Source organism: Colias eurytheme, chromosome 17 (assembly GCF_061535395.1).
Source record: "Colias eurytheme isolate Ceu_HAF_F1 chromosome 17, ilColEury1 Martin Lab GWU primary, whole genome shotgun sequence".
Lineage (NCBI taxonomy): Eukaryota > Metazoa > Arthropoda > Insecta > Lepidoptera > Pieridae > Colias > Colias eurytheme.
In genome coordinates, this window is record NC_142996.1 from 4,907,382 (window position 1) to 4,928,409 (window position 21,028).

Genomic DNA, 21,028 nt, shown 5'->3' on the forward strand with positions numbered 1-21,028 from the left:
TCGAATCTTATGGAAAGGATACCAAGCAGGGGTAAATAAAAGTCTAACATTCATACAAATATTTATTTACAAAATTAACAATCTACAACGATTTCTTCCTTCACCACATTCGCGTCACCAGCCGGGGCCATCGTGGTGTCCACAATAGGCGCTGGACTCTTGTAGTATTTATTACTAGCGTGATGTTCTTTCAAGTATTCTCCGCCCATTTCGTAGTATTCTTCTTTGGAAATACACCAGTTTTCAAATTCGTTGCTTCCCGCGAAATCTCTCGCGCCGTACCACGCGTCTAAACTGGGGTTGTTTGACATTACCACTTTATGTGTCGATTGGAATGGCCGCATTTCTAGAAGTTCTCTTTCCAGTCGCTCTTTGAGACCTGTAATTATAAATGAATAGAATACACTTGACTAACGAAAGAAGGTGCTGATAATCACATTGCTACCAAGAGGGAATTAATGTTTTATAAAAGTCTGATGAGGATTTCATCAGTCATATATGTTCCAATCAATTACCTATTTTTTTACTAGATAGAATATTTTGGGAAAAGGGTCTTAAATTAACAAATACTTTTCTGTAACGTGAAAAGTGAGGAAGAAAGATTATTGATTTTTTGACTGATAAACTTAAATTATTTTTATTTTTTGAAGTGAAACTTCTTTATCGGGGTTGGAAAAAAATTTAGTGTAACATTTTTTCGTTACGCGTGACATTTTTCCGTTACTTTTTCTTATCCTTACCATGCGTGATTCGACGCATTTCTGTAAAGTTGCATATTACTTATAAGTAGTAAATAATTTTTTGAAAAATAAGCTCATAAAGAAGTTTCACTTCTTACGTGTGTACACTAGTACACGCACACATTTTTAATTTGTTTGAATTCAATCTACTTGTATTTGATCATAATTTAGCAAATACTTACCAGGAAACTGGGAGCATCCTCCTGTTAGAAAGACGTTATTTGCCAGCAAGAGCTGATCTTCAGGGCTGAAGTGTTTGAAGACGTATTCCATTGTTTCTGCTAAACCAGCCTCTAAGTTACCCATCATTGAAGGTTGGAACATTAATTCCGGTGCCCTAAAATTGTATCGTATTAAATCTATAAATATTAATATCTTTAATGAAGTCTGAATAATGTATAAACTGTTTTATATCATGATACTTACTATTTGTCACGGCAAAGAGTACATTAAAGTAATAATTTTTCGACTTTTTACGGTATGACCTATACATGAGCGTGTGAGTGCGTTAAAGCGTATACGCGTGCATTTGAGAATATTTGCGTGCGTATGAGTGTATGTACGGGCTTATAAATCTGCGTACATGCGCATGAGGTTACGTGTAACCGTGATGTGGCTTTGAGCCATAAGGCCGCTATTTGAACATTTTGAATAGTTTTGTTTTACTTTTATTTTATAAGACTGTTGTACAATAAAGAGTAAATAAATAAATAAATAAATAAATAATAAACCGTGTGTACGTGTATATGGGCATTTGATGAGAGCGTGTTTTTACATTGATGTACGTGTGTTTTTAAATATTATGGAGGTGTATTATATAGTATAGATTACCGGTAGGGTTCAATGGCGAGGTGCAGCTGGTGGTGCGTGGCGGAGGGCGGCGGCGGCTCGTGCTCGCGCAGAGCCTCCTCGAGCTCTACAAGCCGCTCGCCGTCCGCGTCCGAGTCGGAGTCGGCGTCGCGGCTTATACTGTATAACAATAAGAATATAAGTTATAGAGAAGAAGAATATAAATTAAATAATTAAAGAAGATAAATTCTGTACAATAAACTAATAACAGAATAACAGCGGATCCTTAGAATTCTCCAAGTCGGCACAACGCACGGTAACGTGAATTTTACCCCAGCAAATCTTTAGTAGGAAAAAACTTTATGTCCATACTATGTAATTATGAATCTTATATATAAAAATGAATCGCAAAATGTGTTGGTAAGCGCATAACTCGAGAACGGCTGAACCGATTTCGATAATTATTTTTTTATTATATTCCTTGAAGTACGAGGATGGTTTTTATGTAGAGAAAACGTAAATATGTACCACGGGCGAAGCCGGGGCGGACCGCTAGTTTTTAATAAAAGTATTTCATAAATAATATTGGAGTTTTATTTGTTGCACTTTGACTATGCATATTGAATTATACCTTGAATCATGATGTCTTAAAGCAGAAAATTTTCCAGTGTGGGAAAGTGACGGTGCTAAACGATCTATATCAGTCTCTGTCAACTTATTCAAAAAGCAATATATCTGTAAAGGCCTCTGTAGATGATCTCCCAAAGCTCGCCCACTCGCTCACTTTGCTGACTCTAAGTGTCGCCGCACACGAGCCACTCGCAATAGCCACAAGCACTGCCACAAGAAATAAGAAGCGTGTAGCGTAGTGCGGCGACTCCATATAAAATGTATGAAAACAGGAACAATATGCCGGTGGCGGTGTTTTGTGCTTGTAGCCGGTGGCCCGTGTCCCGGGAGTCCTTATGTAAACTAAGCCTACCTCTTATACACATCCCAGTCAGAGTCCTGGTTACCGAACTCGTCGCCAGCAGCAGCCAGCCGCGATATAACGCGCATGCGCTCGGCCGCGGCCGCCGTGCGCCGCTTCACCATGGCCGCGCGGCGGGCACGACGCGCCTCACGACGGGACACTATTTCTGTGTACTGTTGCATATGACATACTGTAATTAAATTTTATCTTACGGGAAGGGCGGAAGGCTAGTTTATAATAATAGGTAATTATTATAAACTAGCCTTCCGCCCGCGGCTTCGCCCGCGTTTTCAAAGAAAACCCCGCATAGATCCCGTTCCCGTGGATTTCCGCGATAAAACCTATCCTATGTGTTAATCCAAGTTACCCTTTATATGTATGCTAAATTTCATTGTAATCGGTTCAGTAGTATTTGCGTGAAAGAGTCACAAACACACACATACACATCCTCATTTATAATATTAGTAGGAGGTGAATTTGTGAGGATAGATGTGTGTGTGTATGCTTGTTTGTTGCTCTTTCACGCGAAAATCGCAGAACGGAATTCAATAATAACTAGCAGTGCAGTAGCTATCAAGATATATAATAGTGTACTGTTTCTAACTTTGCAATTATTAAAATGTAGAAAGCTAGGGTAGGTGGGTCGTTTTCAAAATAATTGTACATTACTACAAAATGTTTGTCCCCCTAAAAAATCTTCGAAAAAAATATGGTTACGACTGAAATAAATCATTGTTAACGTTTTACAGACTAAACTTAAGCATACTGCATATCATTTCTGATGAAAAGCAATGAATTGCGATTCAAATTCTTACATAAATTTAATGTGAAAATAAAGTAACAAAAAAAGCTCCATACATTTTTTTATTGTCCCCTATGTGGACGACAATGAAAACCAATATTTTTATCAGAATTTTTGTATGAAACTTCCTATTTTTTTGTATCATAATTAAAAAGCAATGTTTGAAGTGTTATATCTGATAGATTAAACTATTTAAATTACCTTAAATAAACGAAGAATGACATATTATAAAATGTCCCTATCAATCGTTACAATTTCGTGACACTGATATATTGACATAATTAACCAACTTCTTGTATCACAAAGAAGAGGAATCTAACTCTAATCATTGGCAAAACTGGTCATGTCACGAAAAGTAAGGTCACATTAACGCGCCGCCATTTTGTTCGTCGTCCAGACATGGAAGAAGTCCTGTAGTGTGCTGTGCAAAAAATTTAGTTACATTTTCCTAACGACGTATTCTCAACAAAAGTAAGTACATTTTGAAGAATTCACCTACCGCAATTGTAATATACTTAAATTATGACTAGAGTAATAGATTACACTTTCAATCTAATGGTAAATGTGATTATGTTTTGTGTAAAAGTATTTCTTAGGTTATTTTTTACATGTTACTGACGAACAATTTCTTGACATTTACTGACGTCAGTAAATTGTAGACGGTAAAGCTGTGGTCTCATGTGTAAAGTATGAAAATAAGATATTAAAATGTGTGTTAAATTAATGTAACGAATAAAAATAAAGGAGAAAAACAATAAATCTCTCAAGATTATTTTTTTGTAACTACAGGCCATACTTTTTTAAACCATGATGTAGGGTTAGTAAAGTCGGGCTTAGGGACTTGACTTTTCCTGGGATCTGATAACTTTTTTATAGTGAAAGCGGATCAGTGAGTCTTGGCCTCCAATTTTACAAGTGGTTTCTGATGGGATAACGCTTGCCTTATTGCATTTAGTGTTGATCGCTTTTCCACCCACACGAGTGATGCTTACTTTTGTTTTTATTTTTATTCAAAATACATAATATATCCAACAGCTTTTTTTAGTTTCAGAATGCCGCTAACCGGTGCCGAACGGCAAAAAAATACATTGAAAAACTAAAAAAGCAAAACCCTGAAAAATATGAAAAGAAAAGGAAAAAACACCTCGAGAAAGTGAAACAAAGACAAAGAAAAATATCAGATCTTAATGACAGTGAAAAAGAAGCTCGAAGACAAAAATGGAAAGAAGCTAATGATAGAAGAAAATAAAAGGGAAACCAAACAGAGAATTATAAAAATTGATTGTTTCTTGATTATTTTGTAACTAAAAATATATTTTTTTTTAACTAGTGACTTCTTACTTTTTTATATGTTATATTACCTTATTCTGAATGCAGCCTTACTTTTACAACTTCCTGACATTTCCTAACGAAACAGTTTACTGACAATTTCGTGATGTACAAATATTTTGAAAATGACCCAGGTACCAAATTAAAATTTGTGATGTCTTAATAGCAATCACAAACATTTCTAGACTAGAAATTTTAGCTCTACATATGTATAAGTTCATATAATGTTTTTTTATTTAACACTTATCATGTCACTTAATCTTTCTAACTTAAACATCTTAATTCTACATCTTATTAAAAAAAATCGATCTAGGGCGAGTCGTAATGGCGATACTAAAAATTTGGTGAGAAAGAAAAACGCAAAACAAGAAAGAAAGAACTTCAAATAATGTCAAATACCTTAGCTCTAGTCTCAGTTAACCACGCCTGAAACGCCTCAGGGTCTGTAGGCGGTTGGAACCTGCCCGTGGGTCGAGTTTCCACCACCTCATCAGGGTTCGCAGCGGCTGCTATACGTTGCTTATTCTTTTCTATTCGCATATGCAGGTTCGATATTTGACGCTGAAAATTTATTTGCCAACATAAATTGTACCAACTAATAATTATTTCAATGGCAATATGTAAAATCTGGTTTTCAGATACATATTTTAAATGTATAGAAAACCTTACATATAATATGCATATTGATTATTCATTTTATGCTTTGTCTTTATCAAGTCTTTATATTATATTGTTAAATGAAAAGCTGCCAATATTTGAAAACATGCATGCAACATGGGTGGAACTACAAAAAATACTTATAATAACAATTGTTTTTAATTATTACTTTTAGTTTTAATAAAGTAATTATCAAGGATTACCTATAATATATATATATTATTATACTAGATTACCTTTCCTTTTGTTAAAGTCATGATTAAGACACATATCATTAAATAAACATACAAAAATTCTATAATTCAACTCACTTGTAGATCTGCATAACTTTTAATATCAAAACTCTTTATAGCATCTTCAAATTCCTGAGTGTCACCATCTTCAATTAAATCCTAGAAAGACCATACAAGTGCAGAATAAATCGAATGTAATATAACAGGTTCATTTAAGTATAAAACCACTTATAACAATATTAAGGTGACTATTGTTCTACTACAAAATTTGCAATTTTAAAAAATATTTAAAAAATCTTGTCCTGTAGTACATAGAGTTGACTATTTACAATTATATAATTGGAACACAATGCCTACCTGTAGAGCAAGCAATTGGTTCAATTGCTCTTCATCTTCAGCAAGCCTCTCTTCCCGTTTCCTTGCATTAATTTCCAGTAAACGCCGCGCCATCTCTTTTTTACGTTCTTTTTGCTGTTCAGCTGAAATAATATGAATAAATTGAATATACAAATGAAATAGTAATTTTAAAACTAATATTTTCATAAGGTTAAATGCCTCTGTATAACTGTATTTTTTATTTAACCCATTGACCACCGAGCGGCCCGATCGGGCCGAGACACAATAGATTTTCTATTGTGTCTGTGATCCGAGGACTGACGGATTAATTATGGCTATACAACTTACTGTCTCATAAGTGGAAAATGATGGCAATTATACTTTAAGATGTCATTTCTGAAATATAATATAATTTACCTGTTAATCCTGAAGAACTAGAACTTTGTACAAATGGTAATTGAACTCTTTTTACGTTGGCATCATAATAGTCGGGATTTGCCCACTTTCTAATTTCCTCCTGATAATCCAGAGCTACAGAACAGTGCTCATGTAAGATCTCCTCTATGCGAGACATGGTTATTGCATTCACATGCACTGGGTACTTCAACTGCAGCAATTTGTGTAAATAGCAAATTATCTCACTGCCTCCTGGAATATAAGATTTAATTTTTTTTATAATGCAAAAAATTTTGAAAAAATATAGCATAATACTGTTTAAAATAGCAAGCCTTTCGACAGATCAATAATGAAAGTAAATAAATGAGGTGCAAAAAGTTAAAATATGCTTTTATAATAATAAATAAATTGTTTAATTGTTTTAATTGTTTACTTCATTATTGAGTTTAGTCTTCCCTCTCCTTCCTTTGCCTATTTTACTATGAATAGGCTTTTTAACATTATTGGAAGTGAATTCACACTTGTTTATTTTGTATAGCAACTTACCTAAATTAATTCTCCTTGCATGTTCAGCAACAACCTTGCCTCTTAGAACAGGAATGATGTGTATAGAATGATATCCACAGTTTACAATCAAACCAGTATCTCCAATGTTATTTTTATAGAAGCTATATAAAGAATCAATGCCATAGCTAACTGCTGGAACACCATAGCCTTCGAATAACAACTCTGACATTACTAAAAACAAAAACATGAAGACTTATATAAAATAAAATAAATTACTTATTGATAATGAATATATTCTGAATGATGTATATCATATTCTAATATTCTAGGCATAACATAAATAATGTAAAATCTTAATTATTGTTTCTATGTTAGTCATTTAAATTTATAATTATATTATATCACGAGGCTGATGCTTGTGGTGGAAAATTCAGATTAACTCTTTATTTTAGATTTTTAAACAATTCATTCTTAATAATTCTACTTACATTGCCTTGAATAATTAGGAGTTACAAATGCTTCAGTCATCACAATAGGATGTGGTATACAGCCCTCACTATTTATACCCAAATGTGAGAAAATATAATCACAGACTTGCTCTTGCACCTCAAAGTGTGTGACAACATTTTTATCAAATTGTGTCTTTAATTGAAATCTGAAAATTATTTCAAAGATATACAGTTAATTTGAAGAATATAGGTACTTAAAAATACATACTAGCTTTGAAATTAATATCACAATGATAAATGTAGATATGTAAAACCTTACCTTACAGCTTCAATATTAACGATATCATTTCCAATTTGAATTGGAGGAGTGACTGGTGGTTCTGCATCCTTTTTGCATCGATCTTTACGAGGTCGAGCTATGAGATTCTTAAATATCAAGTGAGGCTCATCATTTATTGACCATCCAACTCTGCACTGATAAGAACCTATTAAAGTATAATTTTGTATAAGAATTCAAAATCATGAGAATAGTTATGTTCATTATTAAGTTAGATACGATGAAAAGCTTAAGTTTTATCAGAAATTATAATTAAATTACCATTGTCTATCACTAAAGGTATATGACCAAATTTTAGAGTTGGTCCGTATTCATGGACTATATCCGGAACTGTTTTGTAATCTTTAAGTATAAGTACATCCTCCATTATGTGTATATATACGCTTTTTTCTCAAAATTTATGAAAAATAATGAGTAAATAGTGGTGGATTCTCAAATAACACCGGTTCAAAACTTCAAAACAAATGGTTTAGAACACAGATTAAGTATTAGTTACTACGTTTTAGAAATGTCAAATGTCAGCAATCAGACAGCCACAGACAGCAGACTTTCGAGATTGACAGATTACAAATATTAATTTTTGTTGCTGCACAGATTATAAACTACTATTCTTAACATTTTTTTTTGCATTTTTTCACAAAAATAATAATTTAAAAAATATATTCATGAGTTTTCAATCTATAGTGGTTTAAAGTTAACTCAAAAATGGACCATTTTCGTAAATTTTCTAAAAAATCTTAGAGAAAGTGTAAGAAATGTATATAGTATGCTATATATTCGTGATCTACTCAATAAGCTCTTTCATTTGATACCCCACACGGCATGTTTTGGAAATTTTTATTTTTTTCTTTGTATGCCATATTTAATTACCGGGGTGCGGGCAGGGGTACCACAAAACTGGTTGGCAACATCTGTCTATAGGATGTCTGGGACCTATACAATATATATCAGAAGTCAGATTTAGGTCCGCTATTTTTGCAAACGAACATCTCCTTGGAGCCTGCTCTAATATGTATACCTAATGCAAAATTTATTGTACGTCGTGGTTTGTTTGTCATTTTCTACGTCACAATTGAGCGATTTTATTGTATTGATTTTCGTGCGAGGAGATAGATAAGGAGTCTAAACATTGATACAACCTGGTTTTTTACCGTTTAGGATTCCTTTTTCCTCCTTCGGGCGATGTCACAGTCGGGGAGTCAGTTTAAATTATATATTTTAGGGCTTATGTATTAAAACAGGATATGGGTTAAAAAATAAATATTATATATTTCCATACTTTTATTAACGGCGCTCTGTTACATATACACAAGTGGCTAAAACGTCTACATTTTACAATTTAAATAATACACCATATGTAATAAGCATTTGATTCTCAATTTCAATAACAATAATAAAACTCGTATAGGAATGTAATAATACAGCGGTGATAAATAAAATTCTATTAAAGGCATTCATAAATACTTGATCAGTAAAATATAATAGTTTTTATTTTAACAACAAACAATATTTTTCTGTATTTACACGAATTTGAAAATATTAATTTATAAATAGCACAACAAGCGGTTCCGACTGAATGAACTTGATCTTTTGTACGTATTTTATTTACAATGTAATAATAATACTTGTATCATAACAATGGCTAAACTTTCGACCAAGATTTCTAGACGATAACAATAACGATATTAAATACTTTGGTGGGCTTAGCCTTTAGCTCCAACTGCAGATCCAGCCTGCTTGTCAATTTGTTCCTTTTCCAGTTGCTTGCCGAGGTATTCCCTGTAATAACGATCATTTTAATCATTATATCACTAGACTTCAGACAAATACAAACATATTTATGCGTGAGAAACTTAACACTATTATAAACGTAACTACATATTTGCCATAGTTATACTCAACTACATGGGAACATTTTAAGAAAAAAAAAATATCGACTACATAAATTGTGAGGGACATTTTGTTACGCTTCATTTTTGAAGTGAAACTTCTTTATCGGGGTTGGAAAAAAATTTAGTGTAACATTTTTTCGTTACGCGTGACATTTTTCCGTTACGCGCCATCTTTGATTCGACGTATTTCTGTAAAGTTGCATAATATAGTAAATTATTTTTTGAAAAATAAGGTCATAAAGAAGTTTCACTCCTTACGTGTGTACACTAGTACACGCACACATTTTTTATTTTGTTTATATCTGTACACTAGTAGTACACTCACCAGTTGTGAACCATAAGTTTCTGAACAGCAAGCAGGGCCTCGTAGCGCACGTTGGGGTCGTCGTGGCTGAGGAGGTACATCACGCGTTGCTTACCGCCAAGCTGCTCAATGATACTGGGTAAAATAAACAAATAAATGAGATATCTATACTAATATTATAAAGCTAAAGAGTTTGTTTGTTTGAACGCGCTAATCTCAAGAACTATTGATCCGATTTTGAAAAATTCTTTCGGTGTTGGATAGCGCATTTATCGAGGAAGGCTATAGGCTATAATATATCATCACGCTAAGAACAACAGAAGCGGAGTCACGCGGGTGAAACCGCGGAGCGCAGATAGTATTCATATATTTTTAACCATCCCTAGGAAAAAGACCATTAAAGCTCTTCTAGCTTTACAGAGCAGAGCCGGCAAGAAGTTCGTTATCAATGTATATTCTCAGACACGGTGTATATATTCACTGCTTGCTGCGCAGGTTAATAACGGGTCAATATATTATTGTTAGACGTAACTTTTGATTTAATATTTTTGTGGATGAGTAGTTGTCAATATAGTTGTCACTGTTTCCTGTTCGAACATGCTTAGCTGTCGCATACTATAAATTGCCGCGTTCCTTTGACTCGTGGCGCGACGGCGGTGAAGCACCCACGGACATTCTTCCCTGCTGCAGCTCGCAGATTGCCCGCGATACACGCGGAGATAAGATAAGAGCTTATTTGTCCATAAAAGGCCGGCAAAGCACCTGCAACACTAGAAGCGTTGCAGGTGTTTTTGGGCGGTGGTGACCACTTACCATCAGGTGGCCCACCTGCCCCTTTGCTTGCTCTGACATAAAAAAAAAAAACACGCGAGCTCGATCGCACTGCAGCAGGACACCTCCCGGACACGATACCTCGGACCACTAGGTCCCACCCAGTGCCCCGCCTGTAGTTGCAGGCGGCGTTGCCACCACTGAAAGGGGCAGAGCGGGGCCGGGTCCTGCCCGCGCTTGTTCAGACGCGTTACAAATGGGTCAATGTATATACTCAAAGAGAGCGTGTGTACACTCACTGCTTGCCGCGCGGGTAGTGCCGCACGTACTCGCCCACGTCGTAGCACGCGACGGCGAGCACGACCGGGTCGCCGCTCTTCTCCAGCAGGTGCACGAGTGTGTGTATACTCACTGCTTGCCGCGCGGGTAGTGCCGCACGTACTCGCCCACGTCGTAGCACGCGACGGCGAGCACGACCGGGTCGCCGCTCTTCTCCAGCAGGTGCACTAGTGTCCGCAGCAGCTCCTGCCCACGCTCGTTCAGACGCGCCGCGTTCTCGCGCCAGAACTTCGCCGATTTGTGCACGGGCGACCATTCCAAACTGGAAAAAAAATATCTTGTTAGGGTTCATACGCACTATGCGGGTAGCCGCATTGCGGGTAGCCGTCCGGCTGACCGCAAGCACAATTATGTATGTAATATTCATTTCTATGCGCACTGCGATGCGGCTACCCGCAGACCGCTCCGGTTGCTCGGAGAGCTGCGGCCCGAGTGACGGCCAGCCGGACGGTTGCTATACGCACTGTGCGGTTCAGTCTGCGGCTGCCCGCCATTGAGTGAGTGTGTGCACGTGGTTGCAAAATGCTTGCTCACATCTCGTGTTTGCAAATAAGGATGCTCCCAGTACTTCTTTCTTTGCTTTTCTTCTTTACGTGACGTGTGTAAATGAAGTAAATAGCTTCTTCCACGTCCATCTTTGTAATGGATCGACATGACCGCAAATCGCAACGGTTTTTCAACCGCATCCTGCGGACAGCCGGACGGCTACCCGCAATGCGGGCTACCCGCATAATGCGTATGAACCCTTATAATGGCGCATTTTTGAGAGAAACGATAGGTGTAAAAAGGTGAAATGCGAACCCAAGAAAGAAAATGTAAAAGACCTTTATGTGTGTCATTTGTAAATTACAATTTTAAAAACTCATTTTTATTTTAAAATGTTTTTATTTTACCTGTCTCGCCTATAAAATTTAAATACGAACTATATTATTATTCCTATACTGAGATTATTAATTTATCTGAATTGTAACCATTATGTAATATTGAACTTTTTTTTTTGTAACCGTCCTTCCAAAAAAAGTACCCACCGTCCACTCTTAACCTCAGTAGCGTACTGATCGAACGAGCTGAGGTCCTGCACGGAGGCCTGCAGGCGCTCGTTGAGGAAGTCCACGTCGTTCATTATGTCCTCGTCGTCGGAGCGCTTCTGTTCGAGGATCGACAGCTGCTTCAGCACTTTGCATTGCACCATCGCGATGCAGTGCTCTTTGGCCACCTGTTTTTAATAAAAATAGATTAAAAATTGCATGGTGTTCTGGAATTTGTTTTTATGCTAAGGGAAAACACATTTTTTTTATCTGTTTAGAAAAAATTCTGAATAAATAACACATACAAATAAACCAGGATCTAAAATAGACGTGAAATGCTAAACATTATAACAACATGAAAAATAACCTAAGATAAAAATTACATTTTTTTTTAAATTATAAATTAAAAAAAATATCTCGTTTACACAAACCTGGTGGTCTTCAGGCTTTTCGATCAGATTCCTGAACACGGCAAGCACAATGCGGGTGACCTTCTCCTTGACCGAGTCGCTCAAAATGTCCGCCAAGATGGGGATGGCGTTGAATTTGTTCATCTTCTCAGCGAGCAGCGGGTTGAATGTCAACACCCACAGGCAGAATACTAGCTGGTATTGAACCTGTCACAAAAAAAAATGAAAAAAAATGTTGTGTGGTTTTATGAAACCACGGTAAAAGTGAAACTGTTCGAACAGTTCCGAACATTGCTTTATACCTACTCGGCAGCCGACCGTCACGCGACATGCGCTACACAGACCAAAAAGTTTGAGACGATGTAATAAAAGTTTCACTTTAATAATAATATTTTTGTATTTGTATTTAATATATTTGTATTTTTTTTTTAATTATTAGATATCTTTTCTATTCAACCAAAAAAATACCAGTAGTCTCCGAGCTATTTTCAACCTGAATCAATAGATATTAAACTATTCTATACGGGCAATTGACATAGTGCCTATCAGAAAAATTTGTAGGTGATAAATTCCAACAAATGAAGCAAAGTTACAAAAAGAAGAATATACTTCTCCTTCTAGATTTTAGCAGCGCTAGAAAATATAAAGTGTCAATCGGGAATCTCAAAAACTAAACGAAAACTGGGTTATATCTTGACTAGTAGTCAATAAATATTAAAAAAAATTAAAAAACAAACATGTTTTGTTTATTAAAAAGCTTCTCCTAAATTTATAAACAATTACCTGGAAGTTCACCCTTGAAGCGAGAATGGACAGCAGAGTGGAGATACCGTCTACAGACAGGAAAGCGAAACGGTACTCGTCGACGCGCAGCATCATTTGCAGGCAACGGGCCACCGACTGGATGTAGTCGTTGTTCTGAACAAAAATTAATATAATAAACATTTATGTTCAAAATATTGTATTTGCAAAGCGTACATTAATTCTGCTGGTGTTTTTTTACTCACTACATGCACAGTGCCGTGTATTGATAATCATAACATTTGATAAAAGATTTATAACAGATATATTGAATAAAAATTGATAAAAGAACATTTAAATTTAAAATACTGTTGAATGTATTGACAAACTAACTTTACAATAATAGTAATTATTTGATTAAAGTGCCAATATAAACTAAATTACATAAAAAGCATACAATAGAATGTTTCATTATTCCATAAATAAACTAAACAAAGAAAGCTGGTTCTTGTATAGTAATTTTTATAAACTGTCGACATATTATCTTGTTTGTTTTTCGGTCTAAATATTGTCACATCCACAAATCTGTTTAACATTTTTTTGATTAACTCTTTATCCATTGTATACATAGTTACCAACATAAAATAATAATTATTGCTACAATATTTTTTTTCTAAGAAATGAAGCAAAATTACAAAAAGAAGAATATACTTCTCCTTCTAGATTTTAGTATCGCTAGAAAATATAAAGTTTAATCACAAATTTTAATATTAACACATGCAACACTGTAATAATGTGTGTTGTATCACTTTTGTACAATAATAAAGTTATTTAACAACGCACCTTACGTTTGTGCGTGGGCAGTTACAAGCATTTTGTTAATCAAAGAGTTAATAACATAGATAACAGAAGCGCACTGAGGCGTTCAGCCCTTTCGATATTAGTACTTAAACTTAAAGTCATGTTAGTCGACAACGAAGTTATTGTACACTTTATTACATTCACATGTTGCGGCGCCGACATAGAATACCTTGTGGAGGTCAGGATGCAAGTCCCCGTGTGATTTCAGTACATCGAACGAGGTGTAAAGGCTCGAATATTTCTCACTGTCGGCCTTGTCCGCGCTTTTGTCCTTGTGGTGTTTAACGTGTTTATCGGAGAAATGTTGTTTCTCGTGCTCCAACATAACCTGCTCAGCATGCGCTAACTCGGCAGACATTTTCTCCGCCTTGCCAGAAAACAAACCTCGCGGTGATAAAATTGCAAACCACTTCCATAACATCCCAATGATGCATGATGCTTGGGTGAAGATGATATCACAACACTTTACGTTTGTTTAGACGTTCAAGTATTTGTTAACTGTTGTTAGGATGGGAATGTTGAGCTTAGCCTAAAGCTTGATAAGGCTGAGAAATATCTTTATTATTCACATTATTTCTGTAAAGTTAGTATATCAATAAACTTAAAAAAATCACAGTTTCAATACAGTGATAATATATATTATTCAAATAAATATATAATGAAATTAATACATGATTCTTATATATTTAATTACATTACAGAGTACATTAGTACATATATAATAAATGCAACTATAATAATTAAAATATAACAACAAATATATTCTTTTACTTTTTGTAAACTATATTACATTTTCCTTCCGATAATTATAAACATGATTTTACACAAAAATTTAAATATTGTAAAATTCGAATTAAAAACATAATTCCTGAAATTATATACTTTATAATATTTATATTGTAGTCCATGTTTCTTTAGAAAATCTCTTAGCTGTAACATGGTAGGTACATACAATATTTATAATTGATCATTATCATATTGTTATAAAGCCAGTATCTGTAATGGTCTGAAAAATATTATCAGCTAGATTTTAAAACTTGAAGCAAATTTAGGCTTGAATTAAATTGTGTTCAAGAACAAGCATGTGAAATAAATTAAAATTTTTCATTTGCTGATTTGCTTATATTAATAAATAAATAAAAAATACGACAGAAGGAGAACATTTTTCCAAAATATTCAGATTATTATAAATTGACCAACTTTTTGCTAATCCTTTTAAAATCTTCAGATAAAAATGTATTCAAATATAAAACATGACTATCAGGAACTAAAATATCAAACTAAGCATTTTAAGTAAGCATTTACTTTTTAATAAGTACCTACACTTAAAGAACTATTTAAAAAGCATACATATTTAATATTGAAATATTTATATTTTACACATACACTGTATTTACAAATTTACCTACATATGTAATGTGAAAGGTAAAAGTATAAATTCAGCTGCACAATAAATATTCCTTTAATTATCTGAATTAAATTATAAATACATATTTATATATTGTATTTAAAAACACATGTTTAATATGAGTTTTCACTTTAACATGCAAAAATAACATAGAGGCATATTACTGAACACATTTAACATGCAATCACATATAAATGATTACTATGCACTAGAATACCAAACCCATTTATTTTAAAATTAAATCTATTAGAAAGAGGTACTTCACATTATATCTAAGAGAAATTATAAAAATCAAAGATTTTTTGAGGCAACAGAGCAGATGCATCACCTGATCAAGTTGTCCAACACAAGTTGTCCATTATATTAAATTAATAAAATAGTCTTCCTCCTTCCAATATCACTTTGTTTAATAATTATAACGTGTATTAAATATAAATAAACAACTGTATCTGAAGATGTCAGATCAGAAAACCAATAAAAAAAAAACATTTAAAAAAACTGACCATGCTGGTGCGGTGAAGAAAAAAAATATTACTCACGTTGGACTTAAGCTGGTCCTTTAGCCAAGAGAGGTAGAAGTGCAGGTCGCTCTTTTCCATGAGCTGCGGATGCCAGCAGGCCAGCTTGGCGATGATGCGAGCAGTCATGTGCTGAACAAACTCGTCCTGACGGTTCAGCAGGTTGAGGAACGGCTGCCAGACATTGCCGTGTCTTGATTGGCGGAATATCTTCACTCTGGATTTATCTTCCTGAAAACATTGTAGGGCTAGCTTAGCTAGTTTTTTTTCACATGAGAAGTAATACCATACAGAAATTAAATTAATTTCTAGTAAGTTTTAATTTATTATATCCTCCTATATCACACCTCCTATTCACTGCATATAAATGCAAGTGATGAAGATGGAGCAAATGTTGCAAACTGAGCAAATATAACATAAAATTCTGGGCATCATAGAAGCATAATAATTATTATAGTCACATAACAATAATCTTTGAAATATTTATTCCCAAAAAAAAAAATACCTTAACCTTTTAGGAATAACTGATATCTGTAATAATAGTTTCAAATGACTTTACTTGAATAACACATAATATTTTTTGCCAAACAATGTGATCATCATGTGAGGAATTATTGTAGAATAAATAAATTAATATATTCACTTAGTATAATAGTACTCACAGATAAAATATCATCAATCAGTACAAGCACATACTGGATGGTGTTATCTTTGCTGATGTGAGTGAGCAAGTTCAGGAACACATCAGCACAGGCCTCAGGGTTCTTGTCAGGCAAATCTTTTTGGCCGCGCTGATCCAAGTTGACAATGAAGTCATGATCACGCTGGGTGATCATCTGCGACCTAGAATGTATAGATTATTATTATTCACTATATTATAACTAAAAGACATTCACAAAGATCAATCTCATATTATTATGTGAGTTTGTTACTTCACTTACTGCAAATACGACTGCCAATTAATTTGGCTTTGGCGAATCTCACTTGCTCTAATTTGTAGGACGCTGGTTGCTGCAATCATATCTGGAAGAAAAGGGAAATGAAGATAATTGAAAGTTTTGTATTAGTGTTTTGGATTTGCGACTTACCAATAAACTTACCGATTTTATCATCACCAAGCGATGGGATAAGTTTGCTGACATTTTCTTCGTGAATGTTAGCCATTTTGGCTAATTTATCGTAGGAAGAAAACCCCACACACAAGAGAAATAAAATTTACGGAAACTATTTTTCCGAAAACACAAAAATGGGAGATCGAAAACTCAGCTGAGAGGTCTTGTGACTTATGCAAGTGAAGTTGTCTTTGATTGATTGTCTATGCCAAGTCTATGCTATTGCTTACCTTCTCTAATGTAGACTTTTCGAGCTGTGAAAAAGAGAGACAGATATATAATTTTCTGCACAGATCTAGTATTTTATGGATAGAATGTTGTCGACACTGATAAAACGTTTAGAAATTAATTAAACACATTAATGTCACTAATGAAAATATTATAAATGTTATATAAATAATAAAAACACAATTAAAAATTCAATTTTAATAAAACATAATAATCCATGTACCCTACACTTACACCTACATGAATTATGTTATTAAAATTAACAATTTTTATAACTGAAAACACTGAAGTCAAAAACGGAATAAATTATTTTTTTGCAATGCAAATTATTGCAAAACTAGGTGTAGGTAGGAGCATTTGACTATTTTATACCTACCTATTTTAAATATTATTAAAATAATTTTATTCTATCCGAAAATAAATAAATACCACTGGAAAAATATCACGCAAATAAAATAAATTTTAATTGCAGTACGATGAACCAATTTTAAACTTATGGTACCTATTGAAATTTGAATAGAGAAGAAATTAATCCAATGCTTGAATAATTATATGTAAATATTAAGTATTGAATTTATAGACAGTGACCTTTAATTTTTGTGATTTTCACTGCGTTTCATACAAAATGTGAAAGAGGAAAGTTTAGGTTACTTACGGTTAAATATTTCCTCGTCCTTTGTTTTTGCCGCTTTTTTCGGAATTTCCATTTTTAACTTGAACAATTTAGTGCACTGAAATAGGCTGTAATTTTGTATCGTAATTCATAATAATTGATTTTGTAAAATAAATTGACTTTAAGTTACAGATTCATAATTTCGCGTTTGGACTTGTGACACATTCTGCTAAAAATAAAATTGGGAACCAGCCAGTTCTTTTGTCATGACTAGTTTGCAAACAGAGGAAGCCTGTCAAAATATCGACCCTAATAATACATTACCCATGGATGTTGAATCTTCATTACGTTTTCCAATTGATAATTCAATGAGAATTATATTTACTGGTTATTATAATGGTTATGGAGTAGAAGTAAGAGGCATTGAGGAGATGGCAATGCTTTATCATATGGGGTGTTTTGGTAAAGGCACTAAATCTAGATCAAGACCTAAATCTATAAAAAATGATGGGAGTCCATGCATCATGAGAAAAAGACAGTATTTGAAAAGAAACTATTGGTACAAAAAGTTTAGTTCTTCCCAACCAGCTCCACAAGCTGATGACTTTTTAATTAATGTTAAAAGTTTAACATCAAAGATTCTGCATGATAGTGCTCAACGGGCAAACAAGGATGTAATAGATTTAGTATCTAGTGATGATGAGCCCTGTGACACGGATCAGAGTGATAATTATGATGATACAACTTGCAGTAATGAGAAGAAAGAAACAGTTGTTATAGTCCCAAATAGTGATTCAGAGGATGACAACTATTTTGCCAACTTAAAGCCAAAGTGCTGTCTCAATAAAATTCAACTAGAAGAAAAGTTAATGCTTACAAAGCAAGAAGCATTTTTTCTGCTGTATGGACTTGGTTGTTTGCAAATTTTTAACATTGATAATAAATTGTTGAAAGTAAATGACTGTTGGAAATTATTTAATGAAGCAGATCATTACTTTATGAATAAATATATTGTATATCACTATTATAGATCTAAGGGCTACATTGTAAAACCTGGAATTAAATTTGGTGGAGATTTCTGTAAGGAATATACCTTTTTTATCATATTAACAATATTTAACCTAATTGCGAAAGAGTAGAAGTTATTTATTTTATGTTTCACTGAAAAAATCTAAAGATTCTCATCCTCGCTGAAAATAAAATATTTCAGTTTACATTTTATACAAATCCAAATTAATTTTTAACTTCTTATAGTGATCTACAGAGAAGGGCCAGGGATAAACCATTCTGATTATATAGTAGTTATAAAACAGAAACAAGAATCACAAGACTGGCTCACTATGCTAGGGCATGTGAGAATGGCGGCAACAACTGTCAAGGTATGCAAACCATTTAAAAATATAAAATTATTTCTTATTACAAGACACATATTAATATGAATCCATTTGTTTTCAGGAAATAATAATCATAGAAATTATTGAGCCCAGTAAAGAGAACATAACACTACCAAAGGATTTGAGCGAATATACTGTAAAAGAAATTATTTTAACAAGAAATATTCCAGTGGTAATAAACAATGATGAAGACTAAAACATTTATTTTTCTTAAAACTAATAGCTAAACATATCAATAAACAAATTTAAATTAGGCCCGTTTTATAGGTTTCTTGACTCCTGTTCTTCTATATTCACTTCTCTCTTTTAAATATTCTTCTGTACATTCTTTTATGAAATCTTGATTTTTATACCAATCACCTAAACATGCTTTCATTACACTATTTTCTTTTCTACAATTAAAAACCATAAAAACTGAAGATTCCTTCACACATTCGTTAAATTCTGCTACTTCTGAAACACATTTCTCGGTTTTTGCTTTTTCTCTCATGAGTTTTGGAATTAAAACTTCGATTTCTACTCTTCTTAATGATTTATCATCAGGATCTCCTGCAGCAGAAATTGGGATTATGAGTTATTAAGAATTGAAGCTTATTGTTTTTAGCAATTTGAATTATTTCCTACCTAAGCCCTTCGGCCCTGCCGAAAACTTCGGCGGTAGGACAGAAGGTTCTATTGTAGTAGTCATGGTTTGCATGATGGTGAGTATAATCTATCTAAAATGCGATGCAACTTCAATCCCTCGTTAAAAATCCTGAATTCCTAATTTCCAATCCACTAGACAGTATTTTTACATGAATAATATTTTTTTTATAAAAAATAGGTAACGTGAAATCAGCTGTATGTTGACTTCACGTCTGACATATGTCAATTGTCAGGTAAGATAACTGTCAAGTGTCAGTGTCGAGACTCTCATTTGAATAGGTAAGCTCAAGGATAAGCTAGTGTACATGGAATTTATTTTATACTTTGGTAAAAGTTAGGAGCTTATTTAGGAGTTAAATAATTATTATCGAACATTGCTCGCAAGATCTGGTAAATAATTTTGCTATCGATTAAACGCCGGCTGTGAAGAATGTTTTATCTAAAATCGCTAATACATAGTCAGTTATATTTTATCTTAATTAACACACACATTTAAAATATAATATATAATTTCCAGTAAATTGAGCAAAATTTCATGTCCACATCGTTTGAAATTGAGAACAAAATTATAATTTGCTTTGTAAATTGTGGTATAACCTGTGGGTATAACGCAGTTCATTAATACTACGGCCACACTACCGTGATATGCCAATAATTATTGCCACAACTTAAACAACACCTAGGTGTAACCACGACTTATGGCCATAATTCTACAATGCCAAACAATATGACAAATGGCGGTAGACAATAGCTCCGGCGGCGGTATTCTTTCGCACATCAAAGAAGATTACTGCGGTAATTATTGCGTTTGCGGCCACACTACCGTTTGTCCAGTGTGCAATATGAGCTCATCGCCCACCGGCGATGCACGTATCGACCGACATGGAGTGGTCAAATGAAAAAGCGCTCAATGGCGCTCGAATTTTTGGAATTATATTCAAATCTGAACCGTCTCTTTGGGATACCCGACAGAAGAACTATAAAAATCGCAGTGTACTACACAACGATTTTTATGTCGGATCAAACAAAATTTATCATTTCCAAGTACAATAGATGATTTGAAAAATAAAAAAGAATCCCTGATGAATTATTACAGAAACCATATTATATATTTATTAACTAATATTTTTTGCTGCGGTAAATGCCAATAATTACCGACATATCTAGGTAAACTCTAGTGTAACCACACCAGTTCATGCAGTAATTTAGACGGTAA

General features: G+C 33.9%; 4 protein-coding genes across 8 annotated transcripts; 1 reads left to right on the plus strand and 3 right to left on the minus strand.

Moving 5' to 3' along the window:
• Positions 1-49: 49 nt before the first annotated feature.
• Positions 50-8,017, minus strand: Arp5 (Actin-related protein 5). Its single transcript, XM_090111777.1, has 12 exons — positions 7,810-8,017; positions 7,531-7,696; positions 7,251-7,417; positions 6,802-6,993; positions 6,277-6,507; positions 5,881-6,002; positions 5,602-5,682; positions 5,033-5,194; positions 2,512-2,675; positions 1,572-1,709; positions 923-1,077; positions 50-379 (listed from the first exon to the last, which is right to left on the minus strand). Exons 1-12 carry the CDS (start codon positions 7,913-7,915, stop codon positions 75-77), a joined length of 1,989 nt encoding a protein of 662 aa, XP_089967903.1. The 5' UTR covers positions 7,916-8,017; the 3' UTR covers positions 50-74.
• Positions 8,018-8,793: 776 nt separating this feature from the next.
• Positions 8,794-17,119, minus strand: VhaSFD (V-type proton ATPase subunit VhaSFD). Its single transcript, XM_090112059.1, has 11 exons — positions 16,921-17,119; positions 16,762-16,843; positions 16,483-16,663; positions 15,842-16,051; positions 14,064-14,261; positions 13,076-13,210; positions 12,314-12,499; positions 11,883-12,070; positions 10,928-11,116; positions 9,766-9,879; positions 8,794-9,327 (listed from the first exon to the last, which is right to left on the minus strand). The coding sequence occupies exons 1-11, from the start codon at positions 16,982-16,984 to the stop codon at positions 9,252-9,254; spliced, it is 1,623 nt and encodes a 540-aa protein (XP_089968185.1). The 5' UTR covers positions 16,985-17,119; the 3' UTR covers positions 8,794-9,251.
• A 348-nt stretch (positions 17,120-17,467) lies between these two features.
• Tsen2 (tRNA splicing endonuclease subunit 2) lies at positions 17,468-19,365 on the plus strand. 5 transcript variants are annotated; one of them, XM_090112056.1, is made up of 4 exons: positions 17,468-17,507; positions 17,960-18,853; positions 19,028-19,152; positions 19,229-19,365. In XM_090112056.1, exons 2-4 carry the CDS (start codon positions 18,040-18,042, stop codon positions 19,361-19,363), a joined length of 1,074 nt encoding a protein of 357 aa, XP_089968182.1. In that variant the 5' UTR covers positions 17,468-17,507; positions 17,960-18,039; the 3' UTR covers positions 19,364-19,365. The 5 variants fall into 5 exon arrangements, with proteins under 5 accessions (XP_089968182.1, XP_089968183.1, XP_089968180.1 ...); XM_090112057.1 differs by having other exon boundaries at positions 17,484-17,507; positions 17,966-18,853; XM_090112054.1 differs by having other exon boundaries at positions 17,493-17,714.
• On the minus strand, positions 19,354-20,030 carry LOC149901202 (COX assembly mitochondrial protein homolog). Its single transcript, XM_090112058.1, has 2 exons — positions 19,792-20,030; positions 19,354-19,716 (listed from the first exon to the last, which is right to left on the minus strand). The coding sequence occupies exons 1-2, from the start codon at positions 19,862-19,864 to the stop codon at positions 19,418-19,420; spliced, it is 372 nt and encodes a 123-aa protein (XP_089968184.1). The 5' UTR covers positions 19,865-20,030; the 3' UTR covers positions 19,354-19,417.
• Between the last annotated feature and the right edge of the window lie 998 nt (positions 20,031-21,028).